Raw genomic sequence first — 22,518 nt, 5'->3', positions numbered from 1 at the left:
GATATTGGCAGCATATGCATCTGAACGCGGCACATATCCTGTCGATTCCGGCAGATCGTTAGACTTTCTTTTTACGGCGCATCCGGCCGGCTCACCAATCTCGTTTACCTGTCNNCCCCCCCCTCTCTCTCTCTCTCTCTCTCTCTCTCTCTCTCTCTCTTGGTATACATATCGATGTCAAAGAGCATAGCCCACATAGCCTGATATTTTTGCGTAAAGGGTCAACCGAGGTTACGCGACCCGGTGGCGCAAGCGTGTCCCCCTTTTTCACAATTTCGCACATAATTTACAAGTCCCGCGCGTCTCTATTGCGGTGTCGCACCTCCGGGAAGCCGTTTTTCCAGTCACGCGTGTCTCGCGCCAACCTTTGCTGCCATTTTGCATGCCATAATTCGCGGGCGCACGGTGAATCCGAAATACCGGTCGTATCGTTTCCCTTTCGACTGGCACGATGAATCACAGCCAATGTCCCTCCATTACCTCGCTCATCTCTCTCACTCACATCCCAATATGGACCTTTTTGGAGACATTTTGCTCCAACGTGAAAAATGTCACCCAGCTAACCGAGTTGACATTTTGGCCTGCGTTAAACTTTTAATTCTGCAACACAGCAGAGGAGCTAAGATAGCAAAATTGGTTTAATTTCAATTCTGATAATATGATTTACGCTCACTTTGATCCTGATAATGTCTTAAATTGCCGTTTTCAAGTTGGCAAGCGTCGGTATCGTCGAAATAGGTTTCTGTCAGTTTATAGGCCATTTAAGCAGGTGCAAACCATGTCGTTCTGGGTTGAGCGTTTCTCGCTAGAGCGCAAACTTGAATCGTCTCTTACACAGTGAATAGAAACATAATAAAATTGCGTTTGATAACGAAAGACGCGAATTCTGAAGTATGACGCGCGCTCGCCCAGAGACGAACTTAGCCGATCGTCAAAGTTGGGAGCGCTGCTGTTTTTTTTTTTTCTATGACCTTCTGTCTCCAGGCGTCCGCGTCAGGCGCTCTTTCTGATATTCAAAGTAAGCCAAGAAACTTGCTTACCACCGTGGAACAGGCGGCCGACTCTTCTCTCGCCACTAGATACCGCCCGAAGTATCCGCTTGAGAATATTTCATCGAAATTTATGATCGACCGAGCGCGCACTTGAATGCAAATCGAAGTCGCCCGGCAGATAATCCAGGAAGCGCGAAAGAATCAATTTTCAGCTCACGCGCTGCTCTTCCGGGCGGCGCAGCAAATTTCTGAATTAATTTCCTATCTCGGCGGTGTGGGAGGAAGTGAGACGGACGATCCCTGACGGGGAATAAAGGGAGTCAAGGATAATTTAAAAGAGCGCCAACACGATCGGCCGAAATCTCCATTCGCAATTATCGCGCGATTATCCGGCTCTCCGCTTAATTAATTTCGCGAATCTCTTTTTACGAGCGCGGAGTACGCGCTCCCCGTACGCGCGACCCACCGCCTTGAAAGAGCGAAAGAGAGGGGGGCGGGGGAGAAATAAAAGAGCCGCGCAATCGATCGGCGGCAACGACGTGCCACGTAATCGTGCGTATACGCGCGAACAATCGCGGCTACAACTCTCTTTCTCTCTCTCGTTAGCTCGTCCATCCCGGCCGTCTTGGTTTTTCAAACCGCGGTCTTATTAATAGGCCGCGATTTTTCACGCTCCCCTCCGTCGCCGAAAGATACGCTCCCCCTTGCCTGGACATATTTCAGGGAAGGCGGGCTTTTCACCACCGCGCGTATATTAATAACGTCGGCCGAGTGGACGCTATCCTTCACGATATTTCTTCCGCACGTTCGCGGCCGCTGTGCGCCCCTTCCGCTCTACGGAAAGCGTCGTGGCGCGGAGAGACGGATGTCGTGCACGCTCAGCGTCTTTCGCGAGGTGGTCAGTCGTGGGACTCTTGCGTAGAACCCTCTCGTGAGCGCGCAGGCGAACGGAAATCACCGGCAGATTCGGCGCGTGTGATTCGCTTCAGAAGGTGAGCCGGTCCGTGACGATATTGTTAGGAAAGGAAAATTATTAATGGGCAATGCGGAGAAGCTCGGCAAATCTCGTGGTGGATGTTTATGAATATGACGGATCGCTTTGACATTTCGCAGCAAGATGACATCAATCAACTTTTACATAACGTTGAAAAACTCGCAAGGAGAGGATTGTTTTCCTCCCGCTTGGACGTGTGATGTCTTTAACGCATCGGTATTGTTTTTTTATTTATTATTACGCTATACTTTGTGTCGTCGTTGCTCCTTGTGTGTTACACTCTCCTCGGCTTTTCTACTTTTTACGAATCAATTGAATTAGGCCCGTAAAAAGTTCGCAGCGAGCGTCTATTAAAGGTGGACAATAGGGGAGAAGAGAAAGGGTCGATAAACCAACGGTAGGGTTGGAAAGGTTTCCCAGCCAAGTTTCTCTCTTTGTCGCTTTCTTCCTTCACCCTCCACCCTTACATGTCTTGTTTCTCCTTTTCTACATTCCCGTATCCCGCCTTTCTCTTTCACCGCACTCTCATCGGATCCACCCTTTACTTCCGTGAGTGCTGCCGTCGGACACTGCGAAGTGTCGCAAAAGTCGCTTAATTGACATTCTTCCTGCCGTCTTTCGTGTGACATGAGGATCATCACGACTCCCGATGTCTGATCCTTCTTGCGATGCAACGGGAACTTTCAGTTCGGCGCATGTGACGTTACCGTGGCAATGAGAGAGCACTCACTGCCGTCGTTCAAAGGAGCCAGGAAACAATGGGGTGGCTCGCGCTACTCCCGGGGATAAGAAGTTTCACGTCTCACGGGGCGTCCGGGGAAACAGATGCAAAAATGCGCGCCTACGCGGCCCCGAGTTGTCGCCGTATCCGCGCGATGAACTCTCTCACACGAATCGTCCGCCTTCCCGAAGCGACGTGGAAAAGAGCGACGTAGACGCGCAACAACTGCATTCTTGAGATAACACAATTTCTACTATCATTTTTGCGGCATTTCCTCTCTCTCTCTCTCTCTCTCTCCTTCTCTCTCTTCCTTCGGAGAATCTCTCTGGTCTCTCTCTGTACGCAGTCGCATCGCAACCCGGATGAATAGCAGCGCGAGTGTGCGGAGAAAAGTAACTTTGCGACAATTTGCGAAATCCCACTGTTTTAGATTACGATGCGTTAATGGTGAAACGTGCGCAAATCGAGACGCGAAATCGTTCAATTCTCCTTCCTCTTGCTCCTTGCTTTGTTATTTTTATTTATTTCCTTTCGGTGAGATGCGAAGCGGCGAAAGAAGAAAGGAGCTGCGCGCGTCCACCACCGAGGGTTCAGCAACGTTATGTAATTAATGCCCGGCGCTACTCTCGTTCGCTTCGGCTCCTTCTGTTTGCCTCTCGTGGCATATTGCAAGGAAGCCGCCTTTGCCGGCGTGCTCACGAGACAGGGAGAAAATAATCATGACGAATACCCAGAAATCTCCACAGAAACACCGCGGCGCAAGTATCTCGCGTGCGCTACGACCGAATGACGAACGAGAAAAACGCAAAAGCGCGAACAGCCGAGGAATAAAAAAAGAAGAAGAAGAAGGTCTGTGCCATAGAGTTCCTTAATACTTTGCGGTCCGCGGCCCACTCGAAGACGCTTGACTAATGTGTTCGAACTGCACGAAGGCATAGCCGCGTTTATTTGCTTGATTTTCTTCTTATACAAATGTTGATATCTAAAAAACTATTGAACCTAGCGTATTCAAACAACTTTTATCGTGAAGTTCATTCTTTTCTCTATTATCAAACACCATAAAAGTTAACTTTTCTGTGAGAGCTTTACTTTCTGAGACCAACAATATCATGGCCTGTCTTGAGCTGGAAAAAAGTCGAACATAGATATAGTCGACTTTTTAAGCGCACAAATTATATCAAGAGGATTAATAAAAGAATAGATAACATACTTCTCGTTTACATGTGCTTGCAAACATTGTGTTTTTTCTCCGCAGATATAAATTAATATTCTCATCGTCTGATGATTCTGACGAAATTCGTTTCAAGACACGTCGATGAAATATCGGTAATACATCTATGACCACATTGCGCCGGTGGTGGTTCTGAGGAATTCATCGCGATCGAGAAACGTTTCCCGGAGGAAGCTCGATATTCATCCGGATGAAATGCGCGATCCCACCCGCGCGCGATACTAATTAGAATTATTAATCGCGCGAGGAAGCGCGCCTTAATTGAAGGTAAACTTTATGGCCGCGATTGAGCGGGGAATTAGGAAAAAGGAAAACACTGTCGTGTCTACTCAACGTTCGATATGGCGCGCGGGACCGCGTCGCTCGGCGTTCCGGACAGGAATTCCAATTATTAACGACCGCAATTACGCGCGGTGCTTTCTCTGATAACATCTTTGGAGTCTCGCCCTTCGTATCGGGCGCATACCGTGGAGGAATGAAAATCCTGTTGCGCCTTCACGGAGTTTTGCGTGTCCTTCCTCGTCTGATATCGGCTTCATCCCCCGACTTTGTCGACTTTGTGCTCAACAAGTCACAAAATACACGTTTCCTTTTTTACTTTTTTTTTCTTTTTTTTTTAATGAGAACACAAGCCTGCGAAGCTTTCATAAGTCATCGACATTTCATTTGATCCCTTCCATTTTTGTAATTTCTCGCACGTGCAATAACATCGTACTATTTCGTTCTCCTAATCCAGTTTAGGATCTAAGACGATAACAAGATCTGTAAAAGATACACAACGTATCCGCAAAGTAAGACGGATCGCGAATATTTCGGAACACCTGGGGAAGTGAGGTTGGCTTTATTCCGACCACAGATAGTCGTGCTCGCCGAGGATAACGTTTATCTAGCCACTTAGCCATCTTGTGGGGTTGCCATAAGCGTTTTCCAATGCCTAGCCGGTTGCTAAACGAGACTTCTATCCGCTCGCTTTTCTTCGAAACCATCCGGTTAAATCTGCGTATTTCCCAACGTCGCCCATGTATACGTGGAATTCGACGAAATACGCTTATTAGCGTGGACTTTCAAATGGGCAAGTTCAACCGCGATGTGCGCCTGCGGTTGAATATAATAATTTCTGAAAATGCCGCGGCCGCAAATAACACGGAACAAAGCGAAATTCGTGTTTTATTGAATCCGCATACGATGCATTGCATGTGTACCTGCATGAAAGCCAGTTAAATCGTTTCTAACCTCGATATGTTTCATAGTTTCCTTTTCATAGTTTAATTTGCATAATTCAATTTAACTTTCAACGGCAGATTTTACGAAACGAGACGAAGAGTATAATAGTAAATTAAATTTAACTGAGTTGAGCAGATTTTGAACGAGACGAGACAACTGAAGCCGACCGTATCTTCTATTGTACTTTGGTTGAAATTTTATTCTCCTATATCAAACCTTTAATTTCACAACACAGCAAGAGCTGAGAGCTAGCAAGCAAGAGAGAAAGAAAGAGAGAGAAAGAGAGAGAGAGAGAGAGAGGGCATTAGAATGGCATTAAAATTTCGATTCAGGTAACACGACGATTCTTTATTCACCGCGGTGGCAAATTGCTGCTAGCGACCTCGTCTTAGGGCGATAAGCAGAACAGATTCATAACCATCCGCGAGATCCGATGAATAATGAATGCGGCCTGTAACAGAAACCACTGCATCTTTGACCAGCGGACTGACCGAACTATCGGTCGCCCGGCTCATTAATCTTTTATGATAATCGATTCGCTGTGTACTCATTACCGAAATCATACTCCGTGCGTGGGGACGTAAATTCTCGGAGCGAACGGTCGCCGGAAACGGCTTCGTCCACGAAGCGAGCCGGAGTTGATTCTCCTTCAGAAAGCCTTCAAATTATGCATGCTTTTCTGCTCCGGCGAGCGGGTGATATTCCCTTAACGATCTGTCGGTTTACTTCCAAAGAGAATCGGAGGAAGAGGAAAGGAAGGTGAAAGAGGGTCGAGAGAGAACGCGGAGGAACCCGCAAAGCTCTCTCGGCTTGCTAAATAGAACGTATCATTGGCGCATCCGCGCCGCAAACGAGCGATGAGACCTTGTGAGAAGTGATGTAACTCTACATCAGAAAGGACCGATAGTTCCCTCCATGTTTTCCTCGGAACCGATTCTCTTTCTCTCTCTCTCTCTCTCTCTCTGCTCGAGGAAGCGACATTGAAAACGTTAATTTATCGCAGCGAAATTAGCCCGGCCCAGTCTGGTTTGCCGGATCCAATTTGTAGGCCGGATAATGTGCGAGAGTTTAATGTAGAAATTCCTGCGATATTGGCGCGCAGACCGATCATTATTAACAGAGCTTCAGGCAGATCTGAGAATATTTCGATATCCTCGGGATAAGCCGGGGTATCCCGGATTTCTCGCCCTTTCCGAAGCGTATTACTCGGAACTTTCGTGAATGTGCGTTATACTTAACCGGTGATGATTATTAAATCATGTCCGCTCGTTATGTAAACGACGAAAGAGAGAGAGAGAGAGTCGGTGGAGGGACCGGCCGTTGCCGGCCTGGTAATTTCGCGAGCGAATATTCCGATTCCGGCTGGACCTAATGTGTGGAAGCTGATGCTGTCCTTGGCGCCGGGCGGTTAGCACGTGCTCACTCGTCCACCGTAAAAGGAACCGTCTCAGTGCGACGCTTTCAGAGACGAAGACAATTTCGCGAAGCGCTGGTAATGACATCGAGCGAGGTCGACGGTTTGCGTCATTCGCGTAAGCAGCTTCGACCGTGAATACGAGATTCTCTCCTTCGCACGACACCGATTGCCGTTTTTATCCTGCCGTGTTCTGTTAATGCACTGATCGCGCGAGTCTCTCGTCAGGCTTTGGGAAATCGTATCAAAACAGTACGCAAGAACTGACTCGTATTTTTACGATGCTCGCGATCGACTAGGAATCGATATGATAAAATCTAAAAGTAAACGTCATAATTTTCATTTCGGCGCATCAGGTTATTCAGCCGTGGAAATGCGAATAATTTCGGGGTGGTTCGGGCGGGAAACTTTCCGAGGCCGCGGGACAAGAAATCCAGGGCGGATTATAGATTATAACGCGGCCGCCTCACGATATATTCCGGGTTGCGGGTTGTTCAAAAGGAGGAAAAGAATATATTTAGCACGTATCAGAATAATGATAATCTCTACGTGGAATTCACATGTTTGCCGTGTTAACTCGCCTTCTCAGAAACCTGCCAACCCCTTCCGTGCAGCTTACGTAGATCGCGAACCGATATTAAACCGTTCCAATAGCCCCAAGCGCGAGCTCCCCTCTCTCTTCCTTCCTCGCCTGGTGAAATGATAAAATTGTGAGTACTTGGAGGAGGACGAGACGAGGGAAGCCGCGGCACCTCCGGGCAAGATACGACGACGACGCTCGGACGGATTTAGCGCGATCGGCCAAGCGTTTAAATCTACCACGGCGTAAGGACTCCGAGTTTATCTTGTACAGGGTGTGCTCCGCTTAATATACGTCTTGAAGATACGGGAAGATGATGGAATCAATATGGCCCCGAGGCGGCGGCCGGTGAAGGAGCGAGTGAGCGCGTGCATGACCCGCTGATACAGTCTCTGCGCAGTAATTAAACCCCGGTGAAGTTCTATTATTGGTATGTCGGAACGGTAAGTGAAGAAACAGGCGCAACCTCGCGCATTCCCTGAACCGAAACCCAGCTTTCGTAAAAAAGAACCTGTTTGCGATGTGCACATCGAGATGCACAATCCGCACGACGGCCAGAGAGAGAGAGAGAGAGAGTAAGAGAGACAGAAATCCGAGGAGATGGGAAGAGGCAGTGTCGTTCCCGTGGCGTTGACGCAGATGAGAGTGCCCGGTACTCTCCGGGTGTATAAAACGGAGTCCTGGTACTCCTAATTTAGTGCAGGTGTTACCCGGGAAGAGAATCTGACGCGTCCTCCTCTCTCGCGAGAGACGTCCTGGAGGACATTGGATTTACGCCGCGGTCTCCGCACCAGACATCCCCCGTCCGCACACGCCGCCGGAAATTGCTTCGTGAGACGCCCGATTATTGCGCCGAAGAACAGACCGGGGAACGACGGGGTCCGACGGCGAATTTCGTAACCGGCCTCTCTCTCATCAGTTCGCTCGGCTTTCCCGCCGAATGGATAGACGGAACGGACGGATCTCCCTAATAGCGCGATGCGACGAGACAAATGTAGTATGAGAAAATCGATAAAACGTGCACGTTCAATACAGTATAGCTTATATCATAATAGTGTTTCTAGAAGTAACTAACAATTATCGACGCCATATTTGGCTTGAAATCAGAAATGATCCCGATTCTATATTCGGAGGACTCCAGTTATTGTTAGATCGCAACGACGCAAAGGGCCGATCGAGAAATGGCTGGTCTATCCGTGGAACGGTATAGAATGGGACGCCCTTTTGAAACTGGGACGGAATGGGTGTTGCGGGATTTATAGATACGGGTGAAAATAAAGTGAGAATGAAAAATACAACGGTCCAATGCCAGTTGCGAGCCGCTCCGCCGAAAAGACTAATTACATCGTGCGCGCGGCTAAATTTACGTGAACTCTGTTCGCACGTTCCCAGTATTTACTGCGGCCTCCTCACAAAGGTTAATTATAAACCTATTTGTCTGGCCTGGTGACTCGGTGACTCGATGACGTATCTTTCAGTGGCGCACCGCGTCGCGTTTCCTTTTCGCCATGTTGCACATCTATATTAACCCCCACCCGCGTGGCACACTTCTTTTTGGCGTCTCAATTTCGGTATACCGGGATCGAAAGTCCTCGTTCTATCAGCCTGTGAGAAGTTAACCAAGTCAGAAATCGGTTAAAGTCGAAAGTAACCCCAAAGCAAATTTGCCTTTTCTTCTCATACGGCAGGTAATTGAGAATGGCTTAATTTATTATTTAAACTTCACATTTTCGCCAATTAGAACCGTCTTCCACGTAAAAAGCTAAGGTTCTCATTCTTCTGTCAGTTTGCAAGAAATTTCGAATTGAAAGTTAAGATAAAAAAGTCGGTTAAGATAAAAAAAAAGGCGGCGATCTCAGTCAGATTGGGATTATAATCGTGACATTTAGAGGGCGCGGCTGAAAAGAGCTTGCCGCCGGGGGATCACCTTTGTATCTGATGTGCAGCGGCCGAATTCGAAGCCGTCAAAACTTGACGGTTTTCAATCCCTATTCGCGCGGTCGGCGACGAAGACGCGCGCGAGAAGAGCGGAATCTCGGCTTTGCGACGCCATCTCATCGGATGCGGCGACACTCGGCTTTACGAGAAGCTGCTCTTCTCTTCCGGTCAGCACAACCGACTGCACAGATCGTACGTGCGATATTCGCGCATGAAAGTCCCGGATTTCGCGGGACGACGAGAAAGAAGGTAGAAACGTGGGCGATAAGACAACGACTGGTAGTATAAGCTGGAAAAAGGGCTGGTGCGGCGCACGAAAAGTCGTAGCGAAACGCGGGGAAACCCGGGAGAGATATCGCGTTACCCGGGAAATATCTACTAGGTATTTTCCCCGGCGTGCTTCTCCTTCCGTTCCTCCCCCGGCGGAATTTCTTTCCGCGATTGATAATCGACGAACGGCCGCTTCTCGGCCGCGCGGGCATTTTTTTGCGCGAGTAATTTAACGAGAATCAATGTATGCACATTCAAGCATTCGGTGTTATCGTATTTCGAGCGTCCGCTGCGAGAAACGAGGAAACGAATTTTGTATATTAATGAACGCCTCGATATGAGGGATTGAAATTTTGTGTAGTAAAGCGCGCTCCGATCGTACGCTTTCATACGAGATAGTAATAAATCGAGTCAACGATATGTTGATGCTGTGATTTGATTTGTCGATGGCATCTGTGTTAATTTAACCATGAATTAATCGGCATCGGCATTAACTCGTTTATTCACCGAAATTACCGGTGCCGGCTTTTCGGTTATTGCTAAATCCATTTCGACGATACAGTTCGTAGACGCTCGCAATGTTTTATAATTAATAACGTTTCCATATTTATGAGGGAAAATATCGCACGTTTTTCTTCATGCGTGAACTACGTACTATGAGAGCTTCAACATTTAATACGTATTTCATATTTCACGCGTATTTAATCTGCGAAAATGCGACATAGTTTATAAATATAATCCTAATTTTTTAGTCGCAATTTTCTTGTATTAAAGCGTGTATAACTAATATATTGCTCTATTATTTATCTTTATGCCCACATCTCGTATATGTAATTTGGCAGCTGTCAGATCACCAACTGCGCATGATCGTTAATCTCGGCACGAAATATATGCGCTAAACTTCATATAATAATAAAAACCGTTTTCCTTTCATTTTTTTTTTTTTTTGAGAAATTCATCAAAATTAAAAGGACGCGTGAAGTTTCAAAGTCAGCGTGTCATTTTGCCGGTACTTGCTACCAATCAATAACACGCGCAAATCAGGAGCCTTAAGATAGATTCTTAGCCATGAGTTGCTCAATAGTTGGCAATCACAGATCGATCAAACGTTCCCGTTGTAACGTACAACTTCCATGATACTACGTGACAAGTATATACTTCGTGATGCATTACGTGTTGTTTCATGCAGCGAAATTGATAATTTCGTGCTTCCAGGTGACAGTAAGAGACGACGGCAAGCCTCCTTTGTCGTCGACTACGAGGGTCGTCATTGAGGTTGCGGACATTAACGACCACAGGCCCGACTTTGAGCAAAAGTTCTACACGGTTCAGATTCCAGCGTCGCTGGCAACCGACAAGCCCCTCTTCCAGGTACGCACTTCTTCGAGTTCCATGCACTTATGCATCGTGCCGACCGGTTTGTTGTCGTCCATAAATTTCTTGTAAATACGCCTCCAACCGCGCGAGAACAAAGCGCGCCTGAACAATTCTCCTCCTCCGAAGAGTCTTTCCTAAATTACTCCTCCCCGCCCGCTTTCTTCTACATTGTTCCCCGTATGTAGGAAGCGCCGAAGCTCGTGTTTCGCTGTACATAACGGGACGATATCTGCGGAATTATGACAATGCGCTACGTCGGACGACGAATTTTTACCCCTTAGCACCCTCCCCCCCGTCGTCGTCACCCCCGCCGACAGCTCGCGTCGCTCTTGCGAGTTGGCGAGTTCATCCGACGTGCAGCTCGGCAATAGCGGCGCGCGTTATCGTATGGAAAAAGTAAGAAACAACCGCTTGATAAGTTATTATACGTTACACACGAAGCGGAGAGACTTGCTTGCGACTCCACCCTCGCTTCTCGTTATCGTTTTCTCGTCTCTTCCTTTCGGTGTGATCAAAGTAAACCCATCGTCGAGTATCGTCGCATAGAAGGATAGAAGATTTAGCGCTCCACAAGTCCCCCCCCCCCTCCTCCCCCCTCTCTTTTTCTCTCTTCCTCCCTCTCTTTAACCCTTTGTGCATACGAAAGACGCGGACCTTCACGAGCAGTGCCGCACTTCCGCTGCAAACACGAGCATCGATTCTGGAGGTCGGTGCAAATTAAATTACGAGGCGTCGCTGAAAAAAAAAAGGAAAAACGGCGCGGATCTAATTGAAAGAATTCACGACTCCGCGGGGGAATCATTATTTAAGTGTGTGTGCGCGCTTTAACCGGGAAATCGCGAAATTTAACTGTTGAGTGCGTTTAACGCGTTTGACGAAGGAAGGAGCATCGTTTTGAGCTGAATTTCAACGTGCGACCGTGCCACGTAAATGTCACCGAGAAAGAAGGCGCGATGTCCCCGCGCATGGTGAACCATTTCGCCATTATGATATCGGCAGATCCGCGTATGCGACGTGCACACGATGCGAATATATTAACATTATTTGTTCACAGCTAAATATGTGCCGTGCACGGCCGGGATCTATTTTTAATCCGTCGGAATTACACGGCGGAAAAAGAGGAGCGGATAAAACGCTTTCTCGCGATAAATACGGGAAAAAATACGAAACGGAGAACGAATTTTTCGAAAGGGGAGCGTCAAGTCCGCATTATAAAACAATACCCGCCGAGTTTCGTCGCGTAAAAAAATTAAAATGGAAAACTAATCCGCCGCGTATGCGCGCACGTGTGTGAAACATATGTGTCGAATGTATCGTCGTAATCGTCGCGCGATGTTAAACGCAACACATCCCGCGTACAGCGGCGAGAGTAATTATGTAAAAGTGTCAGGCCTGGCCTCTTAAGGGGGATAAAACATCGGCCGCGCGAACTTTATCACGTCGTCGTCGAATCGGCTTTAAATTCTCTCCGGGCGACGAGCGGGCAAAAAGAAGTAACGAGGATAAACGATCGACACGTAGACACGTAGGGAGGGAGAGGGGAAAAAAATCGAACGTCGATAGAAACAGTCCTGAGGCTAAAAGCTGTCCTCTCTGGTCTTCTCGGCAGAAATCGAGGAACCGCTCGCGGGAGTTCGACCTTTCGATCGATACGTTACTAGAGAACGGGACTTGGGAGACATTTAGCCCCGACACCCTGTCAGGAGATCGTATCTTCAGGGTAAGGACACACGTAAAAATAAGCGCCGCGCGCGGCGCAACGCGCCGGCCATATTATAACTCTTATCTACACCACGTTTGATTAATTGGCCGGATTGTTATTTTACGCGAGCTCTTTTTGCGTTGACACACGAACGCTTTTACATATGTATATATACACGATTGTATGTTGACCATTTTCTGTTTCCACGTAATTGTTTCTTTTTTTTTCTTTCAACGCTACCGCTCTGCCCGTCAACATAGGACACGAATCCTCGATTGGTTGAATCGAATAATTCGGACGTTGATTGTACACGAATGATTCCCGCAATTGGTCCAGACGAAAACTCGATGATAAGAGGTGAAAAAAACCCGGTTACGAAAAACGCACTGAAAGAAATCCTGCTAAAATTGTCAGTGATACTTGTTAAAAAGAAAAACGGTCCTTTTGACTGTAATTCTCTTACTCGTGTGATTATAGTTACAAATATTATTTTACAACATATACCAAGTTCTCGTCTGGCCCGGTAGGTGACATTCCGTTGCGTTAACCGAGTTATTTTGTTAGAATTAATAACGAGCGTAGAACTTGAGTCTCTTAATCAGTCAAAGAAGAGACATAATCTTTCCCGTCGACGACCAGTCAAGGATTAATCGATTGCCTCGCCATGCTCTGCGCACACCCTATCATATATGTATGTATGCGTGTACATATATCGTTTTTAGCATTCTTGACTGCGGCCCACCCCCGTCTCTCTGTCCGCCCCTTCCGTGACCTTCTCTCTGTATCTGATAATTCGTGTCACTCCTGTGCTCACTGTGCTCTATGTGTACTGTGCCTCCTGAATGTCGGCCTTATCGAGGCCATCGCCTGAGAATGTTCCGTTATCTTATCATACTAATGATTGCAAGGATCTCTCTGGGGCATCGAGCGTTCCGCCCCCGGAATTTTCTGCGCGCCTCAAGCACGGCTCATTTACGTTCGATTATTATACCTCGGGGTAGCTCGGGGAAGCACTCCGAGGATTGCACGTAACATCCGAGAAAAGAGACCGAAAAAACGCTTATTTGGGGTAAACTCCCGAGAATGCGCAATCGCGATGAATTCGGAGCGGAAAGACTCGTGGATTGTGTTTGCGTACGTTTACATTGCGAACGTCACGTAAGTTCCGAGGGCAAACAATGTGAGTCTCGGTGCATGCACGTACAAACGGATCGAGGGGGAGAGAGAGAGAGAGAGAGAGAGATATCGAGAAATACGAGGCCTCTCTCAGGGATGAGACACGATTAGCTAATTTAGTGCGATTCCTCTTTCTCTCTCTCTCTCTCTCCGTGCGACGTCTGCACGTGTAGAAAGACGAACGCGTCGCTGTCGACATTGTCAAGCGGTGCACGGAGAAGAATGTTCTCTCGAGAAGAGCGCGAAAGAGCCATCGGCACAGCGAAAGCAACGCGGAAGGTAATGGACCGAAGTGTCTCTTTTTTTGCCATGCGACGCGCCCGAAAGGAATCGACATCTGATGGCCCTGTGTTAAATCTTCAATTCCACTACATAGTAACAGCAGCCGGGATTGCAAAATAGGTTCTAACGATATCATTCATTCCTACTTTGACAACGTCTTAAATTTCAATTTTCGCTGTTTTCAAAGCGGTTCGTTTTGAATATTCATAGTGAATTTAATAATCGAAATATCAAGAGCATTTATAGTTTCAGGGTAACATTAAAATTAGATTTTTAGGAGAGAAGTTAACAAATATCGTTGAAGTAAGGTTAATGTAAGACATAGTAGTGCTGTCCTTAAGAGGAGATTCTTGTCGTCTAGACGACGAGATTTCAGACGGATTTTGACATTTTTCATTGTTAAAGCTGTAATTTGTGAAAATATACAAAGTTTAGTACACACATTTAATTATGTTGATATAACATTTGGAAAGTTTTGCAGATCTCTGTATTTCATAATTTATACGTTACTTTCATACATCTTTCGTCTCGTAACGGTAAATATGATTGCAGCTTTTCCAGTTAATTCGAAACATAAAGACCAAAGAAATTTTTCATCTATATAGCTGTCGTTCGGACCAAAATAAGTAAAAAAGATCAACAAAACGGCGGTACTTTAAAGCGAAAAGTTCGGTCTATTCCGAGGAGACCAACTTCTAGAATATATTCTAGAAGCTAAGTCGTGCGCCCTGGGGATAATTCTACATAAAAAAGCTCGGATAATGATAGGTGAATTCTCATCGATTATCGCGATATAGATAATTTTATTAATATTTATTATTGTAACAGGCAAGAAGACATTTATATCATTTTTATTGGGCGATTTACCGTCACTGTACATACGAAATTTCAAATAACCTTATGAAAAGAAGTCCAGAACTCCTTTGCTTCGAACGAGCACATTTTACAAGTTCGCCGGTTTCCTCGCGAAACATCCTGTGTAAGAGTTGAGCGGGGAAAGAATGTCCGGCGAAAAATTCGTCTAAACGCAGGAATCTCCCCCCTTAAGAGCGACGTCAAAGTGGCATCAAAATTGTCGCGAGACAAAGGCTGATCGGCGTTTGTTGCTGTGCGCATTGCATCTGTGGCGGCATTTTCGCTACCCTCTTGGCGTCGAGATCGCCGAGATCGTTCGCCACGCTTGGTAGCTCGATAGATCGGTCGGGGCAGCTGCATCTTGTCTGACATGGATCTTTAGCTCTGTCGCATGCGGACCACGTAAACGCTGCACTCCACCTCGTTGCGCGGCTCATCGCGCGAGTGTATAAGTCTCGCGCAATCCGCTTGCACGCGCGCACCTTGCGGCGAAAGAGAGCCGTCATGACGCTGTGTCTGGTCATCTTCGGCGGGAATGATCACTAGCGGTCATCACGTCGATGATCTCGCTTGCACTTGCAGCATTCTCCGGATTAGACGCGCGACTTTAGATTGTACTGACGTTTCTTTCATGCCGTCGACACAGCAGACGGAAACTCCGTCCTCGTAACGATGACGTAACTGATGAGGAAATTTGCGTTAGGTACTTGCCAAAGACCAGGATATCGGCGAGAACGGCAGGATCCAGTATAGTATAAAGAGCGGCCGAGGGAAGGGCAAGTTCAAGATTCACCCTACCACGGGTATGGTGTACTCGCAGCGCGGACTCGAGGCTGATCAGGAATATGAGATGTTGGTGAGTGGCGTAGAGAAAAAGGCCTCTGCAAAACACACCCTTCATTGCCTCGACTTTTTTAACTAATTAGTTTGAACAAGTAAGAAATAAAAAAATGAAAGAAAGGATGATAAGGTTGGCAAAGTCGTCGAATTGTACCACCGGTTGCGTGAATATTTTCACAATTCAATCTCGAGTAAAAATTCGCACGCGCGCGATGTGTCCCGCAGATACGAGCGACCGACCACGGCGAGCCGCAGCGTAGTCATCAGACTCGAGTGTCCGTTCAGGTTGTAGAGACACCGAAGAAATCGGAGCATCCTCCGGTGTTCAAGACGAACAATCAGAGCGTGGAGGTAACGGAGAGCGACGAGGTGGGCTTTCTAGTGGCTCTCATGCAAGCCACCGACAAGGACGGTGATTCCCTGTGGTACGATATTTTAGGTAAGAACGCACGGTGTTCTCTTCGCTTTCGTCCAAATCATACGTCATTTACAGCGGTTGTAACGCAACAAGTATTCCGAAACTTAAGCGCTTGATGCAACAATGCGGAAGGATTCGTGGGGAAATGAATTTACGGAGCGATTATCTCAATTACGCGTATATATACATACGAATGACGAATTGAGCGCGGCGACGCGCCGTATTCAGCGAGAGGTGACTGACGTAGTCGTTGCGCAGACGGGGACAAGTGCGACGAGTTCTTCATCGGCCGTGACAATGGCAACGTGCTGCTGGCGAAGCGGCTGGATTGGGAGAGCCGGAACTTTTACAACCTGACTATCGGCGCGACGGACGGCGTGCACACCGCGTTGGCGCAGCTGTACGTGACGGTGATCGACATCAACGATCACCGGCCGGAGTTCACCGAGAGCACGTATCACGTCGACATCTCCGAGAACGTCGAGAGGGGCAAGAAGATCCTGCAGCTGCACGCGAGCGACGAGGACGAGGACAAGAAGGTCTTCTACAGCCTGCACGCGGCGCAAAGCCAGGCCTCCCTGGAGATCTTCCACGTGGACTCGGTGCTGGGCTCGGTGACACTGAACGAGCCGCTCGACCGGGAGGCGATCGAGGAACACGTGCTGACGGTGATGGTGAAGGATCAGGGCACTCCGGCTAAGCGCAACTACGCCCGCGTCGTCGTGACCGTGCACGACCACAACGACCACCCGCCCGAGTTCATCAGCGAGATCATCCAGGGCAAGGTGTACGAGACCTCGCCGCTCGGCGCCGCGGTGGTGCAGGTGTGGGCGATCGACCGGGACCGCGGCGAGAACGCGCGGATCACCTACTCGATCACGTCCGGCAACGTCGGCAACGTGTTCGCGATCGAGCCGGAGCTGGGTCTGATCCGGGTGGCCCGCGAGCTCGACCTCGGCGTCACCTCCGAGTACATACTGCTGGTGAAGGCGACCGATCACGGCTCGCCGGCGCTCTCGAACACGGTGCCGGTGCACGTGATGGTGACGATGGCCGACGACGCGCCGCCCCGCTTCGTCCAGAAGGAGCTCTCCGCGGAGATCTACGAGAACCAGCAGCTGGGCACGTACGTGAAGCACGTGGAGGCGAGGAGCACGTCGTCGCTGCAGTTCGAGCTGCTGCGCGGCAACCGGGACGACACCTTCTTCGTGAACCCCAGCACCGGCGTGATCGTGATAAAGAATCAGCTGGACTACGAGAGGACGAAGTTCTACAACCTGTCGGTCTCGGCGACCAACATGGCCGGCGCCACCGCCGTCTGCAGCGTGATCGTTCACGTGCTCGACAGGAACGACAACGCGCCGCGCTTCCTGCAGGCCCTCTACAGCGGCGAGATCAGCGAAGGCGCCAGCATCGGCTCGCTCGTGCTGACCAACACGAGCGCGCCGTTGGTGATCAAGGCCGAGGACGCCGATTCCGAGCTGAACGCGCTGCTCAACTACGACATCGTCGAGGACCTGCCGCGAAAGTACTTCCACATCGACTCGAGCACCGGCGCCATCAGGACGGTCATGGTGCTCGATCACGAGACCGTACCGGCGTTCTCGTTCCACGTGAAGGTCTCGGATCTCGGCAAGCCGAGGCTCTCCTCCGAGACCACGGCCAGAGTGATGATCGCCGTGACGGACGTGAACGATTGCCCGCCCAAGTTCTCCGAGACCGATTACAACGTCACGCTGCTGCTGCCGACGTACAGGAACGTCGCCGTGATTCGCGTCACCGCCGTGGACCCCGACAGCTCCGAGGGAACTGCCCTGAGGTACGTACGATACTCCCTGAAATCGGTGTCAGCGTGAAAACAAACATCTCCTTCGAATTTAGTCGCGGCAACTTTTCTCTCACGTAGCCCACGGTTTTTAGTCCGTGCTTGACTCGACTTTCACTTCGGTCCAGGTACGATATTATCGACGGGAATAAAGCTCACGCCTTCGACATAGACGCTCAGAGCGGCATCGTCACGGTGCACAATCCGGAACGCATGAAGAAGAATCATCTGCTGCACGTGCGGGTGTCGGACGGGAAGTACTCGAGCGTGGCGCAGGTCAGCGTCACCGTGGAGAAGTCGGAGAATTCGGGCCTGATCTTCCAGAAGAGCGTCTACGAGGGCGCGATACTGGAGAACTCGACGAAAATCACGACGGTGATGGTGGTGAACGTACTCGGTAGTTCCTTGAACGAGCACATCCTCTTCAGCATTCTCAATCCCACGGACATGTTCGTGATCGGGCCGACCTCGGGCGCGATCCGAACCACCGGCATACGATTCGATCGGGAGACGTGCGATCATTACGAGCTGATCGTTGAGGCGAAGAGCCAGCCGCCGGATCGCGAGAAGCCCCGGGTGGCTCACGTCGTAGCGAACGTCACGATACTCGACATCAACGACAACTGTCCGATGTTCGTCAATCTTCCGTATTACGCGGTCGTGTCGGTCGACGCGCAGAAGGGAGACGTCATCACGAAGGTGCACGCGGTCGACATGGACAGCGGCGACAACGGCGAAGTGCGGTACGAACTGAAGAAGGGCCACGGCGAGCTGTTCAAGGTGTGCCGGAAAACCGGCGAGATATCGTTGAAGCAGAACCTCGAGGGTCACAATCGCGAGTACCAGCTGACGATCGCCGCGTACGACGGCGGTGAGTTTTCTTAAGCACCGAGCGGTCCTTTTTCTTTTCTCTCTTTTAATCTAATCCGCTTGATCTGCTTCAAATGAGCTCCTGCTAAATATGATTGCAGGAATAACGCCCTGCTCCATTGAGGTGCCAGTCAACGTGAAGGTGATAGATCGTTCGATGCCGGTATTTGACAAGCAATTCTACACGGATAGCGTGCTCGAAAGTATAGAAGTACATTCACCTCTGGCGTTATCCATTCAAGCTGAGTCACCGTTGAGTCGCAAGCTCATATACAGCATTACGAAGGGCAATGATTTCGAGGAGTTCGCCTTGGACTTCAACACAGGTAAGTCACACACACGCATATACACACACATACACACGCACACGCAATACGTGTCCTCCGGCATGCGTTGGTCGAAGAACGCCGAGCGTGTATTTTAGAAGCAAAGAACCGCGTGCGACCGTCCTAATCGTCGTTAGGATTCTGTTGTAAAATGTTGGAAAAGTTCGTAGAATCGACAATGTGATCTTGCCGTGATGTCACACTCGCGTAGCTGACGTACCGACGGAATTTTCTCGTCAACCCGGCGATTATTACGGCCTATTGTCGCGTGAATCTCTCCCGATAACATGCGAAAGTTATTAAGCTGTTGTTGAAGCAATCGCGTTGAAGTAATCGAGTAAAATGTTTTTGTTTCACAACTTGTGGCTATGGGACTCACACTGTTCGAACTATATGGAAGGGCTACTATATTGCAAGTCTGGGTATATATATATATATATATATACTTAGCGAACTTGTCGGTTTTTGCTGCATTATGGTACTTGCTGGTTGCTAGGTTCTAATTGTATGATAGTATACAGGTGAAATTGGGGTAGACGGAGAAGTCGAGAGAAAAGCAAGTGATATTTCGAGCGATAGTTTCAGCGATATTCTCTGATAATTTCGCTAAATCTTAATTAATTTTATATCGAGTGTGTAAATTAATTCGATAACTTTCTTTAATTCACACACCTAATATTAAGGATTCGATCGTCTTATTTCAATTAACCGAGATTATTTCGCGCCACTTCCTATAAGTTTTATCCCCATTGCGTATTCTTTCCAACTCGATCATTTCTCGGCTTATTAGCGAATATACTTTCTTCCCGATTACCGTATTTTTAGTGGCTGTCCGTATTCACGGTTTTATCTTTGACAGTAGATCATTTAGTTGTGTTCGAATCGTGACACTCGTTTCCGTATGTACCTCTTACGACTGCTTGTCTGGAAACTAGAGATTAAAGTTTTGTTGTATCTGCCTGTTTCGCAGCCCCCGACAGTAACAATGGTCCTTGTGAGTATAAAAAAAAAGACATACTAGTTCTATCGGTCTGTGCTGTGTTGCTGTATTATTACGAGGCTATGTCGCACCACCACAACGCTCCATGTTCATGCACGATGTAATCATAGGCAAATCGCTGCAATTGGGTCGAGCGGATTGAAACAATGCGCGGCCGACGAAATTGAGTTTGGATAAATCTGAGAGATTCAATAACTGCACCGCGCGGCTGCACCGATTCGATAACGTCGAATGCAAACCGCCTGGATTTCTTGCTTGCTCCTTTAATTCGGAAACAAGTTAAAGAACGAAACCCGCGTCCTTAAACCCACCTTTTCACGAGTTGCATTCTTAACGTCGCTTTTGTCGCGCGCGCGCCTCGACGACCCGAGATCGGCGTTTGAATTTTTACTTCGACGTTTAATTAAAGCGAATATGCATGCACTTATCAATTCGCCCGCGTCGCTGGATCACATTTCCAATTAACATTCTGATCAGTGCAAATTATTCAATTATCTCGTGCAATTACCATAACATTACGCCCGGGACTGCCGCCCGTCAATATGTGTATCATTTAAATATATTCATCGTTTGCGAATTCTCATTTACTTCCAATTAGATCATTAATTTACCACCGTGCGTCGCAACACGAATGTACCGATCCATTTTTCGCCAAGACACATTTCTTCACGTTTCCGAAATTATACACGGTACATGTATACTAACTTTTAGCACTTTCATTCCGAGATTTTATTCGATAACCCCAGTCGCTTATTAAACACACTTAATTAGATGCAATCATGACGATCAATGCTGTATGTCGCGGTGGACGTAACAATGAACGTTTTGAGCTACGATCTCTGGCTTGTGACCGCTAGCTTGTGCTGCACGCTCTAACACATTCATGGTGAGGGGGGAGGGAAGAGTTTCCCGAGTCTCCTTAATTTAAAAAGACTGTAATATCTGCTTTCGAGAGTCTCCCACTTTTCCGTAATCCGCTTTCGCTCGTCTACACCATCCCACAAAATTAATTTCGTTTTTGCTGCCCGTTTTTTCTGCGATCTAGGCGGTTCTCGTTATAAATTGTAATCGCAATGAAAGTACACACACACACACACACACATGAAACCGGCTTAGAACGCACAATGCTGCTTACATGCACTATCGTTCTCCAGTCCGAGGCCGCTCTAGACACGTCGTAATAAATACATCGCCTGGATCTGAATGCGCGGATCGCCCATTTTCATTTTCTTCACGAGACTTCGGTAGCTTCGATTCCCGCTCGCATGATGTGCCTGCACCTTATATAAGGGGGGGGGGGAGGCATTGTCTCCGTCACTTTCACAGATCATTCTCCCTTCGAGAAATAAGGGGATGCCAAGGTCGATGGCGAACGTGAAAGCGTCGATAATTCAGAGGCGGTTCTCAAAAAATGTTATACATAAATATTGACATGATCACGCTACTCCTTTTGCATTTCTCGTACATATACAAGTACGATATGAATGTGAATGCGATTAATGTATGCTACTCTTCCTGTAGCTGAGAAAAATTCGGTAGAATAATCAACAAGTAAAATGTCAATATAATCGAATTGCATTAAATATCAGAAAGAGAGATTCGCATCCGATATATTTGATAAATTCTCTTTCCCTTCTTGTATATTATTTAACGTGTGATCTACCGTTCAGGTTACTTGTTTATCGGCAAAAAGAAAAAAAACAAACAGATCGGTCGGGTGGTCCGGAAGGTGCAGGCACCCCGTAATAGCATTCTCGCAAATCATTCCACGGGATCTCGACGTTTTGCGTAAACGTGATTACTGCGTGACTGCATTCATCACAGTGTCTTCCAGTGTCTACGGATCTGTCGGCTCGCGTGAAACGTTGCTTCCTCGCTCGTAAACTCGCACGACCCATCCACAAAACGATCCATCCGCGCCAAGCTGTGCTGATCGCGCGATTGAGATAGCGACGACGATGAGGAAAGTTGGAACGACCATTGCGGGATCGTCGTGGATTAATTTCTCGCGTCCGCTTCCCGTCCGCTTCCCGGGCGCACGCATACACCGCCGCCGACGGACACGTAGACACTCCCGCTGCATAGTGCTTTGGGTCCTACAATCTTCTCTTCGTATAAATCAGGTGTAATCTATGTGGTGGATGAGCTGGATTATGAGCAAAAGAAGCAGTATGAACTGACCGTACGCGCCACCGACAGCGTGTCGGGCGTTTACGCGGAGGTGCTGGTTAGCATCCTCGTTCTGGACGTGAACGACTGCCCGCCCGAATTCACGCAGGATTCCTACAACATCTCGGTGTCGGAGGCGGCGTCATTCGGGACCTCCGTCTTGCGAGTGAGCTCGAGGGACAACGACACGGGTAAAAGCCGATCATTAATTTTCAGCTTTGTACTAATGAATGTCGGACCGTCCTTCTGCCTGAATGAATTAATATTAATGATGGAGATAAGGAAGTAGAATAGAGAGAGGGGGGGGGGGGGGG

General features: G+C 48.2%; 1 protein-coding gene across 1 annotated transcript in view; it reads left to right on the top strand.

The window, feature by feature from the left end:
* The window catches only part of LOC106751657 (fat-like cadherin-related tumor suppressor homolog), a 245,961-nt gene that overhangs the window by 210,452 nt on the left and 12,991 nt on the right, over positions 1-22,518 (top strand). The window contains exons 6-12 of the mRNA XM_014632622.1: positions 10,580-10,735; positions 15,460-15,612; positions 15,822-16,035; positions 16,273-17,833; positions 17,968-18,710; positions 18,811-19,035; positions 22,159-22,395. Of these exons, the coding sequence (XP_014488108.1) occupies positions 10,580-10,735; positions 15,460-15,612; positions 15,822-16,035; positions 16,273-17,833; positions 17,968-18,710; positions 18,811-19,035; positions 22,159-22,395 (3,289 nt within the window). The remainder of the gene's footprint in view (positions 1-10,579; positions 10,736-15,459; positions 15,613-15,821; positions 16,036-16,272; positions 17,834-17,967; positions 18,711-18,810; positions 19,036-22,158; positions 22,396-22,518) is intronic.

The sequence above is a fragment of the Dinoponera quadriceps genome, unplaced genomic scaffold (genome assembly GCF_001313825.1).
Source record: "Dinoponera quadriceps isolate SergipeBrazil2010 unplaced genomic scaffold, ASM131382v1 scaffold115, whole genome shotgun sequence".
NCBI lineage: Eukaryota > Metazoa > Arthropoda > Insecta > Hymenoptera > Formicidae > Dinoponera > Dinoponera quadriceps.
The sequence above is the reverse complement of the archived record's forward strand: the minus strand, read 5'-3'. Positions and strand labels throughout refer to the sequence as shown.